Here is a 16,209-nt window from a genome sequence, read left to right on the forward strand (position 1 = left end):
TTGAAGCAGCATTAACAGTTAAAAATTAGGTTTGTAGTTAGTCAAAGCAGATGCTCACCATCCCATAATGTTGTGAATACAACTTCACTGGTTGATCAGGCCATGGTGTCTTGTCTGGGGCTCCTGGTTCTCACATCTGATGTTGAGACACCATCTTGGATTGGTGACGGGATCTTTTCAGTCTTTCTTCAGGAGTGCCCCGAAGGGTACACTGTCTCCTCTCTTTATATACCATATAACTTGTATGTCTTAATACATAAAATTAACTTAAGCCTTCCTCCTAATGCACATTAATAAACTTGCTTCTGTTTGGCAAATATGGTTACCTTTAACTGAGATTTTATATTCTGCGGTAATCTTTTCATTCTTAGGTGGGGGTAGGTTTTGCTCTGACTCTTTTGCCTGGGTTATACTTATTCAATTTAGTTAGCCAACCTCCTGATTCATTTTAAGTCAAGAACATTATTTTTCCATCTGCTCCTTTTTCAACCACGATTTAAGCTAAGCATGCAGCTTGAAAGCACAAAGGTCAAACCTAGGCCTGAAAGCCTCTGGGTCCCAACAAACTGGTTGTTCTCATTATCCCTGTACACGTCTACTGCCTTTTTATGAATGACTCAGAACTCCTACATTAACCAGAGGGACTCACTGCCACAGGGTATATGTGTGTCATGGAAACAGCTCTCAACAGGTTTTAAATGGCAGTTTTCTGCTCTGATAAAACTGGAACTGGAGTTTAAAGAAGGTTACATTGGGAAGTTTGAACTACCTTCTCCAAGTCATTCATTTTCTGTACCTCATTCATACTCTGCTTTCTGGGTCTCAGTTTAAAAACAGTCTCCAGATTTGTGATGCATAGGGGGAGATCAGTTTTGTTTCCCCCCCATGAGCTTCTTCTTTTTTTTCTACCAAGAAAATAACTGAGTGGGAAACTGAAGCTACAGTAGAAAAGGAAAGACATAAGCTTTGGGAGCTGATGTAAAGGATACCTTTAGACTGGACTGAAGAAGGAATGTAGAACCCTCCTGAAATTAAGAATAACTAGTTGAGGGAAAGAGAAGGAAGTCAAGGATGAGATGGCTTTCCCATGTAAGAATAAAGGTATGTACAGTGTCAGAAAGATGTTTTGACAGTGTAGAGAGGGATAAGACCATTCAAGATATTGAGATAATCCTGCTGGAATACATGACCAAAGAATTAGTCTGAAGGATGGCTCCACTAGGCAGGGATTGTGATCTAGCCTAGGAAATTTGATGTAAGGCAGAGAAATCTAGGAACTAAGACAGCCTGTCTCTAAATCAGATGAGGCATGGGACAAAGCATGGGACTAGCTGTGCTCCTGCTCTTCACTGATTGTTGGGGCAGGCGCTCAACTTGTGTGAATCAGCTCAGATCCTAACTGTTTTTTGAGCCCTGGCAAGAAGTAGAAAAACAATCAGGCAGTGCTTTTATTTCCAGTGGCTGGGGATCTTTCCTAGCTGATGTGTGACTTCTTAGCAAGGAGTATTCATCCAAACAGTTGGGACTATGTCTGCTAAAAAAATCCCCCTTGAGACCAAGGGGTCTTATCCCCAGCTCTCGTGAAAACAAAAAAGATCATGAAAGGCCCATACCCATGGGAGAGCAGCCTGTGGTTATGCTGCTGGGTTCAGAGCACTGACCTCTTCAGGCTCTCATTGTATAGAAAAGGGGAGAGAAGCTTAAAGCAAAAAGTGGACCTGGGACTTTGATCCCTAAAGCTTCTTAACAAAACATGAACTCCTTCTAAAGAAAGAAGTTGAGTCTATTACCACCCAGTTTCCTTCTGATCCAGCTGATGTGGCTCTTGGGCTGCGAATTTTTTCCCAGAGAAAATCAGTGCTTCTTGCAGCTGAGTTGGAGTCCAGAAACCTTTGAAAGGGGTATTGTGTATGAGGACATGGGGGAGATCTTACAAGACCATGACCTTAGTGGGGAGGAAAAAATGCCCTGAAGACTCCATGCCAAACTGCAGCTTTTCCTCAGAATTTAAGACTTGGAGTATTTTAACTTCAAACTTTTCTGTCTCCTTTCCTGTAGTTCTTAACCTTTTTTGTGCCATGGACCCCTTTGGCAGTCTGGTGAAGCCTATGGACCCTTCTCAGAATAACGAGCGTCTGTAGACAGGAAGACTGCGAGCACATGTGATCTAGTGGTGGGTCTAATAACTACTGTAATTTCAAAGTAGTGATGAGCTTAAATGATATTTTGAGATATCTGCAACAACTGTAATGTGCTATGAAAATATCTGTGATTTCTACTGGTGACAAAGTCACAGGTCCTGCTAATACTACCGTGGTTTGTTGCCTACATTCATAATTGAAGGAAATGCTAAGTTTCAGTTAGAGGTTAGTGAAAATAAAGATGTAATTTTTTTCCCATCCAAGTTCACGGACCCCCTGAAATCTATCCACAGACCCCTTGGGGGTCTGTGGACCCCAGGTTAAGAATCCCTGCTGTAGTGCAAGAGTGACATGGTAGTGGTCATGGTCCAGAAATGATGCTAGAGATGAGGATTGCTTATGGTGCTACCTTTTATTGAACCAACTGTGCAGCTGGGCTGAGAGACTGGACAAAGAGCATCTTGCATTCAAGAACTCGTCTAACTCTATCCCCGCTACATAGTTGATCCAATAAAAGACACCACCCTAAGCAACTCTCGGCTCTCCCTTCCTTTAATAATGCACTGGGAGGGGAAGGGAGGAACCTGAGCCCCCTTTGAGTGCTTCGGAAAGGGCCCTGCTTCCCTGCCCTCAGTTCCCCTCTGGGCTCTAGGGTGGAAAAGCCAGGACTGGAGGCGCCTGCCAGGGGCCGGCTCTGCCTTTCTGCGCTGCCGTACGCTGGAAACCGCTGCCTTTGCAGGCGGGACTGGCAGGAGAGGAAGGACTGATGAAGTCCCGGGAGCCCGACTCGGCTCCCGGAGCTCTGTCCCGGACACTGGCGGCCCGGGGCCGAGAGCCGCGAGGGGCCCGGCCGGCGCTGTCCGCGGTGCTGAGGCGGGCTGCGCCGGCGCCGGCTCCCGCTATCCCGGGACGGGCGGTCGGGCCGCTCCTCCCCCGGTGATGTAGCTGCACCGGGGCCGCGCTCGGCACTGACGCAGGGGATGCGGCCAGGCGGGGAGTGCCAGAGCGGGGCTGGCAGCGCTCATGCCTCCCCGGCCATGGACGCCAGGACAGCTGGCTCCTGGGACAGCTACAACGAGGATCTTCTGCACAAGGTAGGGGGGTGGAGGGGAAGTGGGCTGCTGCAAGAGGGGTCCCGGGGAAGAGCAGAAGTTGGCGTGGGGAGCTATGGGGTGAGAGCAGTGGCTCTGGGCTGGATCACAAGTCTTTGCAAAGGGAGAGAGCTGGCACCCCCAGCCCTGGAGGACAGCAACTTTGCATGGTGACCTAATAGCTCCGCTGTCATCATCCCCCACCTCAGCCACACACCTCCCACCCCCGGCTTTATTGCAAGCAGGGCACAGCTATTTCAGAGGGGGTGGGAAACAAAACCAGCCCTTGAGTTGGCAAATCGGGACCAACCTTGTTAGTCCATCCAGCAGGTGAAGAATTGGCCCAGTGTAATGCGCAGTACAAGCAGCAGCCTGCTTGTGGGTTTGCATTAAGCACTAAGGTGTGTTGGGAAAGGAGGGAGATGGCCAGGCAGCTTCCACAAACCCCGTGTGCACCAGCAGCACAGGCTCGTGGAGCGGTGCTGGATCCCTGCCACGCTGCTGCAGCCAGCTTCATGCTGCAAACTCCTCTCAGAGCCCCAGCACTGCTCTGCAGATGAGGGGGCGGGGGTTGAAATGGGCTGTCCCATGCTGTCCTGCCCCAGAAGCCGTCTGCACACTGGGGAGACCAGTTCTGTGCTACTGGACTCCAGGCAGCATTGTGCTATTGGCTGCTGGGGAGCCACGTGGCCACCCGAGCCCCAGAGTTTTCTTAAAAAGCCCTCATCTGCCTGTGAGTGCATTGGAATGGGTGGATCTGGCTTTTCTGAGAGAGCCTGTATCTCAAATAGCCTTGGGGTGATGATGTAGCCATGCTGATCCCAGAAAAATGCAAGGAGCAAGGACTTTTGTGGGTGAAATCTTGTACTGAACAAACTGTTGAGTTGGGGTGGGCAGGGATGAGCTTTGGGGTACCACTATAGCCTTCCTTTCCAAGCAGGTCAGCATGATGGGAGCAGCTGCCGCAGTCACCCTTAACCTCCTTGCTAGTTAGCAGTCTTTGCAGACAGGCCAGGAAGTGACTAGTTAGGGAGACTGCACTCACTCTGTCCTCTCCAAATTCAACTACAGCACAGGGTAGGCTGGCAAGGATGCCTGCGTTGCTACTGCCCATTCATTCTGGACTTTCCTCAATAGAGGAGCTTTGTGAAACCAGCCCAACCTTTAATAAGAAGTCAAAGGAAAATGACCTAGATGGCAGGCAGGAGGTGGCTGTTATCCTGGGATGGTGGTCCCAAAGCAATGAGTTAGTAGCCAGGTTATCCAAGCAGCTCTGAGAGGCCTCTCCTCTGCTGGTGTGGACTGGTAGCAGGCAAAGTGGAAAGTATTAAGGATGATTGCTGGTGTCTCTGTTTATAGATGAGCCCTATTGTGCATCTTATTAGTTTAGACTTCCTGCTCCAGGAAATAGTCCTATTCATCTCAATTGGATTTCTCCCAGGGGTGAGAGCTAGATGGTTTGGCCCAGATTATCTTGTTAATAGCTAACAACTGCTTCCTCCTTTCACCCAGCATACATTGATATGCAGGAGGCCCCTTCTGGGGCAAAAAAGCTAAGGCTTTTTCAGCTCCAGACTGGGGTTTTGTTTTGTTCTTCATCTTAACTCTCCCTTCCCTATGAATGTTTTTCAGTTAACAGTCCGTGTCAGCAGAAATGAATTTGTCAGCAGAATTTGACTTCACAGCAGAATATATACCCAGGCTAATAGTTCCTCCAACTCCAGACTCTTAGAGCTAGCTTCTAGCTTACATGACCATTTGCTGCTCTTCCTGTCATGTTTGTTTTTCCAGCAGAAACCAGTTTACTTCTGCGATAAACATGCAAATCCAGCACTGATTCAATGCATCTTATCTGGAACTGATTTTGATATGTTTTCCCTATTTCGGGACTGTCTAGCAGTCCCAAACAAGAGCCAGGGGGGAGATGGGTGAATAATATACTTTTTGATTCAGTAGCCAAGTCAGAAGAATAAAGAAAAAAATATGCTGGAGTTCAACTGAAAAGGGAGCGTCTGCGTCTGTGTCTGTCTTGGCTTCTTTGGGAAAACAAAAAGAGAAACCATGGGGGAAAATGCATTTTCAGTCAACCCAAAATGTTTTGTAGGACCCAAAGTGAAATATTTAAAGGGTTTAACACTGACTTAATTCTTTATTTGCCTTTTTAAGCGTTTAGCTAATTTTTAAAGAAAAATCAAAGCAGAACATTTTCTGTCCAAATAATACATTATGCAATATTTTTCAAAATGTTATTAGCTGCATGTTATTGATCCAAACTACTGTCCAAGATTTTGCTTTGAATTGGCCAATAGTTTCAATCCTACCTAAGACTGCAGTTCTTACCTCAGAGACTTTAATCTCAACTGAAGTCAAGGCACAACAAGTGAATGAAGCCAACACAAGGAGTGAGAGCAGAGGATGAGACAATCATAGTAAAGGTTTCTGTCTAGAAACATCATTGTGCTATATTGCCCCTTGCTTAAGGACTGGCATGCACTGGACCCTGTAGCCAGTCTAGATAAAATAATCCAAACCTTATGGCATATGTGGTTTATTAGTGTAGCGGTGCTCATGTTGCATACACTGAGTGTGCTTCTCCCAAGCAGGATACACAGTTCCAGCAAATATCCTGACACTTATGTCTGCGTCTGCACTAGCTGCCTCTTTCCACTTTGACTATGCTGGGCTGACTGAAGCAGGCAAAGTTGTATGTAGACAAGGCCTAAGTGTTATGAGTTGCTTGTCTCCTATAATTAGCATTTTATATATGAGTCATAAGGAGGGGTCTGAAGGAGAAAGAGCCAGTGGTTGTGCTTGCCTGCAGATCAGCACAACTTTGCAGTGGTAAGGTTTTGTTAAGATGCGGTGCACTTCCATGAATACACTACGCTTCTGCTGCGCTCTCCAGGTTCTAGCAGTATACAAGTCCCCAGCCACTGATCTGACTCACTAATGCCAGTGTTCATGTGTTGCTGGCTGGGAGCCAAAGCACTTAAGTATGGCTCTGAGTACAAGCTGTTCCGTAGAAGTCGATGGAATCACTCAAATGCTCAGCACTGAAGCACGTATTTCTCTTGGACAGGGGTTAAGTGAGCTTCGTTGGGGTTCTTTGTACAGCTGTGAAAACAGTAGTGCATATTGGAGGTGGTGATGGGCAGCTAAGTACTTTCCTTCCAAAGTAGAAAGTGCTTGGGCAGCAACTTTTGTCAGTGTTCAGGCTGCCCTGAATAAATCTCAGAAAGAAGCTGTAATCCGAATCCGGAAGGAAACTGCTGAGATATGGCTGCAGAATGTTTTTTTAAAAAATGTATCAGCTGAAAAAATAAACCCTTCTGCCATGTGTGAGAAAGGGATGTTCCAGATACCTTTGCAGAGAGAGCTATTGTTATGGTGTTAGAAGGAAATGATGCTCTTGCTGGCTTGGAAAAGTTCTTGTGGTTATTTTAAGTGTGTGTGTGTGTGCGCACGCACGTGTGCGTGTGCAAATGCAGTCAGACTTCAGGCTGTGTCTATGTAGCATCTAGTACAGACAGGTCCTGGGTTCAGGTTAGGGCTCCCAGAGGATACCACCGTTCCAACAATAACGTGTCAGCTCTGAAGATGTTCCTGACAAGATGGCTCCTCTCCCCTGCGACTTCTCCTGACTCTTCCCCTCTGTTCAATGCTCATGTATATTTTACATGTGTCCTGGGATTAAAATAATGGCTTCCATCATCCCTGCTTTGCTGTTCGATATGTTATGTGTCATCCGCATCCCAGTGCATTTTCCTCTACGGGACATGCATCAAGCTAGCATTAGTCTGTTTAATATGATCCATTTCTAACTCCTACACTGAAGTCTTGTGCCCTTTTGGGGATGCGGCATGAGAGATTGAGAGAAGGGCTTCTATGAATGAAGACGAGCACAAAGGCTTGTAGCTGAGTGTTGGCTAGAAGTGTATGTAATGAACGGGTCAGAAAAGATTGTGAAACCGAGTCTCCCTGCCTCGTAGCACAAGAGCATGGCTCATGGTGCCACAGGATGTGTTCTATTTGGGACTGTATGATGTTGGGAACTTAGCCACTCAACATGAAGCCTTGGGCTCCATGTGTCACAAGGGAGAGCCATCTGATGCTGGCTTAAGCAGCTCTGTTTCTCAGGAGAACTCCTCTAGTCTAAAAGGACTTCAAAGTCTTTGGGAGATTTCTCCCTGGGAGCTCTGGAACCAGCACAAGATTTTTAGTGGTCCAGAACTGCACCACTGCTCCCCTGACAGGATTGTACCACTGCCCTTAGTCAGGTGGAAGGCAGATTGTAGGGCCCTTGGCTTAGAATGGAAAAGCAAAGCTCTCTCTGCAGCCGGTGCTGGCCACTGGCAGAAATAGGGTCCAGGAGATAAAGGACTTCAGGTCTGGTGTTTCCTTCATGGCCACAGAGACCTGGATTTGAGCTGCTGTTCCAGCTCTCCCAGCATATGCCTGGCTCTTGGGGAAACAAATCCTCTCTCTAGGTTGTCTTTACAGCCTAGTGAAGCCTTACTCCTCTGCCACATTAGCCCAGTATATCCTGATGTAATTGGCTTAGTAATGTCTGTCAGCCACTTGCCAGCCCAGCTACAGGAGATGGAACTGCTCAGAGCCTTGCTGGCTCTTTGCTCCCTCCTCCCCACAAGCCCCATCCCATCAGCTTTCATCAGCTGCCCACTTTGAGTCGACAGCCTTGTTTTTTCCAACACTGTTTGTACAGATTAGAATGAGTAGAGGGACTCCACATGGGACTTGTTCCTTTGACAGCTTGATGGGCTCTTGGGCAAGCTGGCTGGGTATTGTTTGGGCAAGATCTGCCCCCTCAACCATCTTGGCGCATATGAGTTATCTACACTGGCAGGGTGTGAACACAGTGAGGTTACCCCATGCCATATAATGTGTGTAACCCACAGCTTCTGTAGGCATGGGGTGGTTTGAACACTGTAGCGCATTTGAACCTCAGGTTCAAGGCCCGGTCCAACCGGCTCAGCCTGCCATCCTTACCTGGAAGATGGACTGAGGGACTTGTTCTTCAGGTGGTCATGCTTACCGGGGCAAGAAACAGACCCTTAGAGGTATTTAGAGGCTTTGCTCTCATTTACAAGAGGGGGAATCTAGGTTCAAAACCTCTTTCCACCCTACCCACAGCAGTGGTTTGGACACTAATTGCTAAGCCGCACAGCATTTTAGGACAGCCTCAGTCTCTGGTTGGAGCTGTGTTTTGTGTAAAGTACTCGCATTCAGCATGGAAGAGCAGGGGCAAATTGGGGGCAGGACAGGGGGCAGTGGCACAGCTATACCCCCTTTCACAGCCAAGCGCTCTGGGTTCAACCAGCAGACGCTTGCACAGTGAATTCTCTGCTGGGTGGGAGAGAACATGAACATCTCTATCGCACCATGGTGAGGACAAGACACTCTCCTGGGAGAGGGGATATTTTGATGACAATCCTTCTGAATCAGGCAGAGAGGAGGGATTTGGTCCTGGGGCTTCTGCATCCTAGGGAATGCTTAAACTGCTGGGGTAGAGAGGGGGCTGTTCTATAAATGACACCCACTCTTTTAGTAAGAAATGCCCCCAAATAAAAACTCCAAATGAAAAGTTTTCCTCAATCTAAAATGCATTTTTTTTGATTCACTGAGTATATTTTGCATTTGCATTGGTGCCACCTGTTTTCTCCTTTGGCAGCTAAGAGACCCATTCCTTGCACACCCCCATTCAGGACTGGGCCCTTCAAAATGAATGTTACTTTCTAGTTGCTCTGTCTCACCTCTAGACACTGCTGGCTAAACACCAGGTCATTTGTATTCAATTGCTTTCTTTTTTCTCTCTCTCTCTATCTTCTGTGCATATGCCATTCTCCTTGAGTTGAAACTAGCTTGCATCTGGCATAAGCCCTTTGTGGGGAACTTTTTCCAGTGTCCACATTCTCATGTGTTTGGCTCTGCTGGGAGACACTGGACCTTCCTATTGTCTACTGGGTCCAGCAAAGGACTGAGATGCAGACATGAGCAATGCTCTTTAGACTCTCCTATGAAATTAAATCAAGAAGGTGATAATCCCCCTCTAGCCTTGCATCCATTTCCATTCGTCTGGAGTTTCCTTGATTTGCTGAGGCTCCCAGCAAAGCTGTGAATTGGAGCAGAACTAGTGACTCTCACTGGGGTGTTTGCTGTCTCTCTCTTCCTGCCTGTTTAATTCTGTTCTCTCTTCTCTCCCCCTGCCGAGATTCGAACAGATCTCATTAGCACGCTGTCCTGTGAGCCATGCACACAGATTCTTTCTCTTGGTAAGATAACAGTAATTTTAGTCTCAGTTGTAGTCTTTGCTTCTCTATCTTTTTAAAATGTAAACACAGACCTGAGTTTCACTTCCTTTGTGTTACTTCCCAATGCTTTTTCCAGCTTGGTTAGGAGATTCCAGGTGTGTGCTTTCATTATACCTTTTCTCACTCAGGTGATCCAATGAAAAATAAAATTGGACTTGGAATAAATTGGACTTGCAACTCCTCCTGTTTTCTAAACATTTAATTTTTAACTATTGGAAACAGTAGTTTCTTTCTCAACACTGGGTTTGGCGGGACGGCTAGGGCTCTGATCTTATAGAAAGCACTCAGTATGAGAGGGATACAATACACTCAGAAAGATAATATCCAAGAGGCAAATTTCACCAATTATTTTACTATAGAGATCTGATGCATGCTTAATATTAAGTCCCATTTACCCTGCTCGCTCTGTGTGTGTATGCTTCTGCAACAGTCAAATATGGAGCTGCATTGTGATACCAACCCCCTGATAAAATAAGTCCCCCAAAAGTATGGAACTACTGTCCATATGCTCTGCTGCAATCTTCCTAGTAACCTCACAACTTTAAGTGTCTTATTTCCTGCTGAAATTTCCAGGCAGGTGACATACAAATTTGCAAGCCAGGATCAGAGGCAGAAAAGTGATATTGGCTGGTTTGCTTTCTTATGTATATTTTTAAGTGCTTGGGTGATTATTGTGAGCTCCCATTGTAATAAGTGATGAAGCAATTCACAGCCCGCTTATATTTTACAAATTCCATGTAAATTATTGACAAGTGAGTCAGCTTTTGATAAAAGGCTATCTCTGTCAACCCTGTGCATGTGAGGCTTTCTGTGTTCCCTCTTGCTAGCTTTCCTCCCTACATAATTCATGTGCTCTTTATTAACTTTTTCCTGAGGAGGACAGTCCTGGAGCAAAAACAGGGGTTATTATAATGCTGTTTGGATATGACTGCATTGTGTGGCTTTTTCAGGTGCAGACTCCATCCTAAGCCAGGGTGTCTCTTAGCAGCTGTGAGTTCCTTGTAATAAAGCTCTAGTCACCTTTATTGAATGTGCCCACTTTGAACCAGATCCTGAACTCTGCCTGGATCAATGTGGACATGTCCACCACCCCAGCTGCTCCTGGCCCAGCATGAACTGGACCCAGTACAAAACCAGAGGTGGATAGCTGAGGGGTTACCTCACTAGTCTTTTCCAAAGCCCTCACCAGGACTGGGAACCAGACCCTCAGCGGCTGTAGGCAGGCAGAGCTCCTACAGAGCTGCAGCAGTTTACAGCAGCAGTGCGGTGGCACCATCAGGGTGGAGTCCTGGGCTCCCATTTATGAATGCACTCCTGCCCCGCGCTTAATTATGCCCAGACCCAAAAGCTGTTCCTAACGGACAAGCAGCCTGGAAAAATTTTACCTGTATTTGCATACAGTGGATGTAGGCAGACCAACCTGGCTACAACCAACACCCCCAGGTACAGTAGAAACATTCATGAGTGCAGATTCAGCTACAGGCTGCTGCCTATGAGCTCTGGAGGGGGCGGGGAGGCGAGACTGGGATTTAGGGCTCTATCCTGCAGGCGCTGAGCAGGGAAGGTGCTGATTGGTTAAACCAAACTAATTCCCTGGAATGCAATGGCTTTGATGTGCCTGCCCGTGGCTTTTCCAACACTTTCTGATGGAGTGTGGCCTGCCAGGCAGGTCTCTGTTGTTGGTGCTCAGGAGCCCAAGTTTCCATGGATCCCTGCTCTGAGCAGGCCTCCCATGCAGATGGCTTTGGAGTCAGGACCTCATGGCTTCCAGGCTCCTTGCCCAGAGCTGGGAGCCTGCATGCCTGGAAACCCTCAGCTTGAGGTGGGGTTGCAGGGGCTCCTAGGGCCCCTGAAGCACAGGCTTCAACCCTCCTGGCTTAGCCCTGGCCCTGTGAGCTTGTAGGCTCCTGGCTTCCCTTTGCTCCAGAAGGCTGAGGGGCTGCTGGAGAAGTCACAACTTGAGAGGAGCTTTGGAGCTGGACCTCCCAAGCTGGATAGCATTTGGGGATACTCAGAACAAAAATGCTGCAAGTATTTTTCCAACTCACCTTTGTGGATTTTGCCCTTATGCTTTAAAGCTCCTACCTTTGCCTTCTGAAATGCATGGGAGAGCTTTTCCGTGCACGTTGGAATTCCCTGCCTAAATGGAGCTCGACTTCCCAGCTCCAGTACTGAGCGCTATGGCTGAATCCAGCAAAGTGCTAGACTACATGCTTCTAAACCCCTTTGGCCTGATGCTGCCTCATGGAATCAATGGGAATTTTCATCTTTACCTTCAGTGGGAACAGGATCCAGCCCAAGAATTGCCAGATTTAAGTGAGGCTCTTCTTGTCCTTGGATGAGGAGCGTGATTCTAAGGGCTCTTCTGAGCTGGACTCAAGTAGAGCTGATGAGAGATTCTCTTAGCACGGGGTGAATTACTCCATCTCAAGTGCTGCAGGAACTGGCCTTTTGGGAACAAGGAACAAGTGATGGCAATGATGCAACAGAGCTCCCTGATGTCTGCATGGAAGCTTTCAGAGTAATACATGAGCTCTTCACTACCAGTGGAACTGCAGAGAGGCTCCCTCGCTGCTCAGCACCATAGAAACACACAGTGGAAACTCATTCAGGACGTGCCCTGACAGAAATAGCATCTGGTGGTTCCAGCCCTAGAGACTTGCTCCCTGCCAGCTCCTGGTTAGCACACCAAGCCTGTTTACATTGGCACTGGGGGCGGGGGGCAGTGAGATGATGCCAACACACATCAGATGTCAAGGAATGACTTAAAACACAAGCAGACAGGAGGTGAGGTTCCAGCAATGCAAAGGGCTGCAGTGAAGCACTAGAATATTGACTCGAGGACTCTGCTTGACACTGGACTTCATAGGGTACCAGGCCATGGGAGATGAGTACTTGGGCATTGGACTCCGTCAACTTGTGGTTGATTATAAAATAAAGAAAGGAGACTGAAAGCCTAGACGAGGCATTGGGCAGAATCAGAGTCAAGCTACGTTCTTTCTTGGTTCTGCCCCCAACTTGCCTGACTAGGGCTACCATGCAATCCTCTCTAGCTGTAACAGGAGGATAATTTTAGGCTAGATATCAGGAGGCGTTACTTCACGGTCAGGGCGGCTAGGATCTGGAACCAACTTCCAAGGGAAGTGGTGCAGGCTCCTACCCTGGGAGTTTTTAAGAGGAGGTTAGATAAACACCTTGCTGGGGTCGTTTGACCCCAGTACTCTTTTCTGCCATGGCAGGGGGTCGGACTAGATGATCTACTTAGGTCCCTTCCGACCCTAGAAACTATGAAACTATGATACCCACCTTGGGCAGAAACCCACTGAGATCTGCAGCTGAAAAGCGCTCTCGGTGAGAGCCAAGTATTAGTCTGCGGGTGTTTTCCAATAGATTGAATGTGTTGTGTCCCCTTAGTTTTGAGAAGACAAAGGAATGGGGATGACTCAAAAGTGGCCTTAGTTCATCTTAACACAGGTGGAAAATGTGATTTAGTTAAATCAATGCAAACCTGTGTGGATGCTCCTGAATCGGTTCTAATTGCAGTATCAATTTAGCAATGTGTCTGTAAACTTAGCAACGGCAGGTAAAGCAATGTGACTTAGCATGACATGAGATCTGTTTGATGTTTGGGCATTTTGAATGTTCCTTTCTTCCCTATTGGGACAAAAAAAGACATTGCCTAGGAGATAGCAGAAACACTTTTGTTTTGAGAACTTCAAGCACTTTGTTCCAACATTTGTATTAATTAGAAATTAATGTTAAAATGAAGCAGGCTGGCTTTGTTGCAATGAAATGTGTGTGAGGTTTTTCTTTTTCTGCTAAAATTAGTCTCTTCCCACTAAACAATTCAATTTCATGGAATTGGCCTTTCTAATGGAAAAATTTCCATAGGGGACTTCTCAACCAGCGGACTGGTTGAGCTGATTTGAGCATGCCAGCTCACAAAGTTGCACTGATTCCTTTAAGTGGAACGAGTAATAAATAGCCACCCTTGTTTAACTGAAAAGTGTTTAGGTGCCAATCGAATCCAGTTCAAAAAAGACTGAACCCTGGTACTAGTTGAAAAGTCCTATTCATTTCAGTGGGACCAATATCTGGCCTGCTGCACATGGTTTTTTTTATATTTCTTTTACTTCTACAAACATTTGAAAACTGCACAGCTATAGGAGTCAATTTGTGCCTTGTGCACCAGTGCCCACAGGGCTTTAAAAATGAAATCATACATAATATAAAGAGGACTGGAAAGGAGAGATTGATCATTAGTGCTAGAAAGTTTCCATCGAGGGAAGTGGATTTCCATATCCAGCAAGCACGTCCACGGATCTGTGTTAGTCTACAGACTTGGCAAAAGGGCATTTTGGATTTGGATTCGACTGGCAAAGGCTTGCCCACGCCTGTGGTGAGAAAACTGTTGCCTAAGCAGAAAGGCTAAGAATTGGGAGCCCCTTCATGCTAAACCCATGTCTAACATTGACTCCTTCACTGGCTTTGGGCACATCACTTACTGTCTCTCTCTCTGGGATACTATAGCTTTACTCCCTGCCTTGCAGGTGCACTGTGAGGGTTAAACAGTATTTACTAAGTATTCTGCAGGCCAGAAAACAGAGCTGCATGACTCTTATGTCACGGTATTGCAAATATAGAACCCGAAGGGTAAAGGAGCTGTGAATACGCTGAATGAATGTATTGTGAAGAGAGCATCTTGTACTGGAAAAGTTGGTCAAGTGAATAATTTATAGCAGTGTTATGCCTGAGGCACCACGTGTGTGCACATCAGCCTACAGCAGAGAGGGCTAGTGTATATTAATCATTTGGGGCCTCATCCAAAATCCAATGATTTATATGCAAAGATTTCTATTGATTTTAATGCCCATTGGCTGAGGAGACTAATCCTGGAGGCTTTACCCAGGCAAAACACCCAGGGTCAGACTTTCTTCCATCTATTAGGCCTGCAATTGCATTTAGGCATCTAAGCGTGAGTCTCTTCCAGCCTGCCAAGTCCCTGAAACGCTGTCAATGTGAAAGGTGGGTGGGCCCTTCTCCTCACTGCTTTTTGCGACTCTGTCTTAAGGGTCAGATGATAGCAAGTTACAAAACTAGATGCATTAATGGCTTTTCAGGACTTGAACAGAGTGGAATAAAATCTAAGCCCATTTTATATTCTCAAGGGGTAGGATAGAATCTGGCCCCAAGCCAGGATGAGGGGACACAGAATTTGGCATAGTGCGGTCCTGAGACTATCACACCCGGAAAGGTTCCTGCCTCAGCTCGCCCCCACCCCGACAAACCCTTTCATGCAGTTATATCTGATGGAGAAGGTCCAGGCCACATCAGCATTCAAAGGGTTCAAATAAAGTGCTTGGGTTCCAGAAGACCACCTGAATGAACACAGACACTGGGACTGAGCCACATTGATACTGGATTTAAATCCTGCTGATGTCAGTGGAAATCACTTCCATGGGTTTAGGAGCAGGCCCTGGGTCCACATCCTCCGAGTGAGAGTCCTGGATTTTGAATTGCACGCCATCTACTCTGACTTGCTGCATGTGACAGGCCATCCAATGGTACCCAGCTACACCTCTGTGGATCCCAAGAATTTAGTGCATTTTCCAGTCATGGGAATTAACTAGTTGATTAACTAGTTAAAAAGTTAAATAAATGGCTAACTTTTAACTTTAACTAGTTACATTTTTCAGCTGTCAACTTTTAACTTCAGTTTAAAAAAAGAGGTTAACTTTAACTTTTTTAAAGTATAAGTTAAAACAAGTTGAAATCCAGCTTTTCCAGAGTTTTTCCTGACACAGCCACTATCTAGGACTTACATGGAACGACATTTCTTTATTGAAACTCTAGGACTTGTTTAAGAGACAGAGAGTAGTGTGCCTTCCTATGAGAGGTGGTCTCTTATGAACTACAAGTCCCAGAATTCCTTAGTTCACATTGGCATTTTCTGTGCATTTGCCGAAGTCAACAGGGAGCCAGTCGGCTGCAGGAGAGGAAACAAGCACAAGCAAGCAGAGACATTGATCCCAGTAACAGTGGGAGCAAGTAGTGAGGGTGAAGCGGGTGATGACAGAGACACAGTGCACAGGACAGTGCACGGAGTAGGACCCTTGGAGCGCTTGGGCGGCTCAGGTCCTCAACCCCCAGAACGAGGCCGGGAGCTCAGTGCAGGAGGCGCTGCATGGAGGGTCCAGGAGTGGACCAAGCCTGGTGCTGCACGAGGGAGCCGAGTTCTCCAACTCACAGCAAAAGGTTGAGTCCAGGGAGCCAGATGGTGCTCAGGTTACTGAGCCAGCCAGCAGGGCCGAGCCAGAGGCCACAGAAGCCCTGCATAGCGGAGCCCTGTTCCAGGGGACAGTGATACCTCCCCCCCGCAAAACCCACTGCAGGCAAAAGAGCAGCCTAGCGCAGAGGACAAGGACCACTCTCCAGGCCTGGGTGCTGTGAGTTGCAGGGAAAAGATGATTCCCACATGATGCTTAAAGCGGTTCGTTTCTCTGGAGGCCACCAAAATCACAGACACACACTCATTAGATGGCACAAAAGGTGTATTTGCAAATAGGGTCAGAGCAGAGTCAAAAACTCAGATTACTCTGAACCCGCCAAGGAATTTTGCAGGCTGTATTTATCTTTTTCCTCCTGGGC

The 16,209-nt window shown here is 47.0% G+C and overlaps 1 protein-coding gene across 3 annotated transcripts in view; it reads left to right on the forward strand.

The window, feature by feature from the left end:
- Positions 1-3,146: 3,146 nt before the first annotated feature.
- Positions 3,147-16,209, forward strand: part of RAB37 (RAB37, member RAS oncogene family) — a 51,660-nt gene continuing 38,597 nt past the window's right edge. For 2 of the 3 annotated variants that reach the window (XM_019542497.1, XM_019542499.1), the window contains exon 1: positions 3,147-3,235. In XM_019542497.1, the coding sequence (XP_019398042.1) occupies positions 3,179-3,235 (57 nt within the window). In that variant the 5' untranslated portion in view covers positions 3,147-3,178. Of the gene's footprint in view, positions 3,236-13,666; positions 13,673-16,209 lie in introns of those variants that run through there. The other variant, XM_019542498.1, reaches the window with a different exon arrangement.

This window comes from Crocodylus porosus, unplaced genomic scaffold (assembly GCF_001723895.1).
Source record: "Crocodylus porosus isolate Cpor-Errol unplaced genomic scaffold, CroPor_comp1, whole genome shotgun sequence".
Classification (NCBI taxonomy): domain Eukaryota; kingdom Metazoa; phylum Chordata; order Crocodylia; family Crocodylidae; genus Crocodylus; species Crocodylus porosus.